The sequence below is a fragment of the Micromys minutus genome, assembly GCF_963924665.1.
Source record: "Micromys minutus genome assembly, chromosome: 19".
Classification (NCBI taxonomy): Eukaryota; Metazoa; Chordata; class Mammalia; order Rodentia; family Muridae; genus Micromys; species Micromys minutus.
The window spans coordinates 40,581,461-40,584,969 of record NC_137954.1 but is presented as its reverse complement, the minus strand read 5'-3'; the positions used below and the strand labels follow the sequence as shown (position 1 = coordinate 40,584,969).

General features: G+C 44.3%; 1 protein-coding gene across 1 annotated transcript; it reads right to left on the bottom strand.

Annotated features, from left to right (window-relative positions):
* Positions 1-1,948: 1,948 nt before the first annotated feature.
* Positions 1,949-2,920, bottom strand: LOC308433291 (olfactory receptor 9S13-like; the record flags this gene model as incomplete). The annotated part of the gene is made up of 1 exon (XM_080933291.1): positions 1,949-2,920. One exon carries the CDS (start codon positions 2,918-2,920, stop codon positions 1,949-1,951), a length of 972 nt encoding a protein of 323 aa, XP_080789417.1.
* Positions 2,921-3,509: the final 589 nt, after the last annotated feature.

Sequence of the window (3,509 nt, the reverse complement as noted above, 5' to 3'; positions counted from 1 at the left end):
GTCTTTTTTAATTGTTTGGTGGATGAATTTCTCTGCTATTGACCAGAGATGACAGATTCAAATTTGATATCAGGGACTCTGGGCATTGACCTATAGGGTGTTTCCTTCTATGTCCCTTGCTGATCTACATCCATTAGTCCAGTGTTGACCTTTGTCTCACCTACTGAGTATTCTAGAAGGTGGGTTATTCTTTTTGGATTTCCATTAGAGAAGGAAAAGACATTGTTTATAAGAAATGCCTTGACTACAATCCCTCTATAAATGACCTTGCTCACCAAAAATTAAAACATTGGACAGTTGGATTTCTTAAAACCTGTAGAGATTATTTTTTTCTATTGAAGTTGCATCCTTATACATTATAAATTCTAGACTTCTTCTGAGTTGTCATTTAAATTCTGATGAGTGTCTATTATATATGAAACCACACACATGTTTCCAAGTGCAGAGTGCAAGCATTCCTCAGCTTTGAGTCACTTGAAGTCATTATACCATGCAACCCTCATTGTACACAGCTCACGGGTTAATCTTATGAAGACGATGCTGAGCAGCAGACATCAAGAACAAGACAAACACCTTGACTGTCATACAAGTATGGTCAAGAGCTGATATTGCGGCAGAAGCCTGGGTTGAATAGAGGACACAGGGGGATTGTACATCTTTTTCCTAACTGCAATATAATGAGATCCCAAGATTGTGGGTTTACACATTTATTTCGATGTATGCATATACTCATGTACAATATGTATAAATTCACTACTACATGAATTCAGACTGTGGCTCTTTGTGAGAGAGATTCTATGCTAGACATGTTTCATCAGGATCATGGAACTCACTATTACAAAAACTTGGCAATATGTTTAGAGTGATTTTATGTGACTTTTAAATTTTTAATTTATGTGTTTCATGTTTATCTACTAGTATGCAAGAGTGTATAGATGGCTAATGATGAAAAAATTGGGTGTGGGAATTACATTTTAAATATAAGTGAGTTAATAAATGATATAGAGGCTGACCTTTATCACTCATGAACATGGTATATCTTGTTTACTCAGAAATTATTCATTCATATCTGTAGTACTTAATGTTTGTGGTCCATAGTACTCAATATGGTTGGAGCTTCAGAAGGGCAGCTGGAACGTAAGAGTAGCCTGCACAATAGAGTAGAAGCAGCCTCCACAGTAGGAGCCCAGTACCAGACAGGCACATGTAACTCAGGGATGGCCATGAACCAATCATAGGCCTTTCCTGGAGAGGGAGTTACAAAACGATTCTGAGGCTCCTGGCATCGGTGCTTGCAACTGAACTTGGTCTTCTTGAGAACACCAAGCACTCGTAAGCTATAAGTCACATCTTCAAACTCTGGAGTCAAAATAAACAAGCCTATAGCTCTAAAGGGAAACAGGAGAGTATTCTCTGGTTAATAAGTCTTCAAGATACACATGACAGTGGGCTTAGCAACACACTTGATTTCAGCAATTTATTCTGTCTTGTATATTAGTCCAAATGTTTATTTCCTTTCATAAAAAATAACTCAGTATCAACAAATACAAATCATGTTCACTGCACCACTATTAAAACGTGCTTTGACACCAATCAGGGAGCATACACCAGCGGATATGAGGCCCCCAGCACATACACAGCCGAGGACTGCCGGGTCTGGGCTCAGGCCGAGAATAGTGACCTAGCCCTTGAGAGACTTGGAGTCCCAGGTAGTAGAAAGGGCTGGTGGTGTAGGAATAAGGGTGGAGACGTCCTCTTGGAGATGCAGGGAAGTTAAAGGAGGATAAAAAAAAGAAGCAGTTTGGAACTTGCTCCACTTCTTAACAGAGCAGTTCTATGCTACCAGCCTAGTTAGTACCTGGTCTGTAATGTACCCCCAGGAACCATTGCAGGACAGATGGATAGAAGAGGTTATACAGTGTTTCACTGGAAATCTTCCCTCTAACCTTCATTGCACACCCTCCTTCATGAGACTGTGTCTCTGTCCCAGCCGCTTCAGGGCATCCTTCACATCCTTGTTGCGCAGACTGTAGATGAGGGGGTTCAGCATGGGGATTACCAGGGTGTAGAAGACAGAGACAACTTTCCCCTGCTCCATGGATGTCAGAGAACCTGGCTGAGCATACATGACAAACACAGTTCCGTAAAACAAGGTCACAGCTGTCATGTGTGAACCACAGGTGGAGAAGAGCTTGTGTCGCCCTGACCCTGAGCTCATCCTGAGAATGGTCACCGTGATGTAGCCATAAGAGATCAGGACCACAAGAGTTGTAGACACAATGATGAGCCCACAGATGACAAACATGACAAGCTCATTGAGAGTTGTGTCAGCGCAGGCAAGCTGGAGTAACGGGGGCATGTCACAGTAGAAATGGTCAATAAGGTTGGAGCTGCAGAAGGGCAGCTGGAACGTGAGGCTGGCCTGCACAAGGGAGTTCAAGCAGCCACCGCAATAGGTACCCAGGACCAGACGTGTGCATGCCATGGGGCACATGGTCACAGGGTATCTCAGGGGACTGCAGATGGCCATGAAATGGTCATAGGCCATGACTGCTAACAGGAAGCCTTCCGTGGTAACAAAAAGAGAGAAAAAGAGGAACTGAATGACACATCCTGCAAAGCTAATGACCTTAGAGGAGGAGATGAAGATGCTCATGGCTTTGGGGGCAATGGCAGAAGAGTAGCAGAGGTCAATAAAGGACAGGTTCTTGAGGAAGTAGTACATGGGGGAGTGCAGGCGGGCATCCAGGGTGATGACCACAATCATGGTGAGGTTGCCCAGGACATTTATTACATATAGGATTAGAAACACAGCAAAAAGCATGGCCTGGGTCTTTGAACCTCCTCCAAACCCTACCAGCTCAAATCCGTGCAAGGACACTGCCGAGAGGCTTCCATTACTGTGCACTTGTGTGGCCATGAGTAAGGAAAGATGAAGAGAGATGGATGCAGATAGCGCAAGCAAATTTCACTGGTGTAGTTGGATATTCTGCAGGCTGCCTGAACCAATTCTTGACATGCTGCCCACTCTCCAGAAGGCCGGTAGCTGCCGTGATCTGCCAGATGATCTTGTGTGTCCTGAAAGGGGGACATTTCCTCTGATTTACTTAGTTCTCAGGAATTGATTGAGCCCTGCTTCTGCAGGAGGCTGGACAGTGATCTCAAGATACAGAGACTCCAGAGCTGAGTGATGGAGTGTACACATCCTTTCAAGGTTCACATGCCTGCCCCTTAGTCACTCCTGCTTCCATACCACAGAGGCCCCCCTGATGCTCCATTAGTACTCAGCCTGCTGGCTTTACCTGGACTAATCAGCCTCCTTTGTTCAAAATGTTTAGAACGATCTTGTGTCCTTCTCAAAGAGGTTGATCATGTCTCCTCCATGAGGAGTCCCTCTTAGTCAAGAGTGCAGAACAGCTCTCTCCATGCTGAGGCTGACCCCTGTATCCTCTCTATAGATGTATAGAGATCCTCAGCAGCTCGAGCTCCATGTTTGTCCACAGTAATTA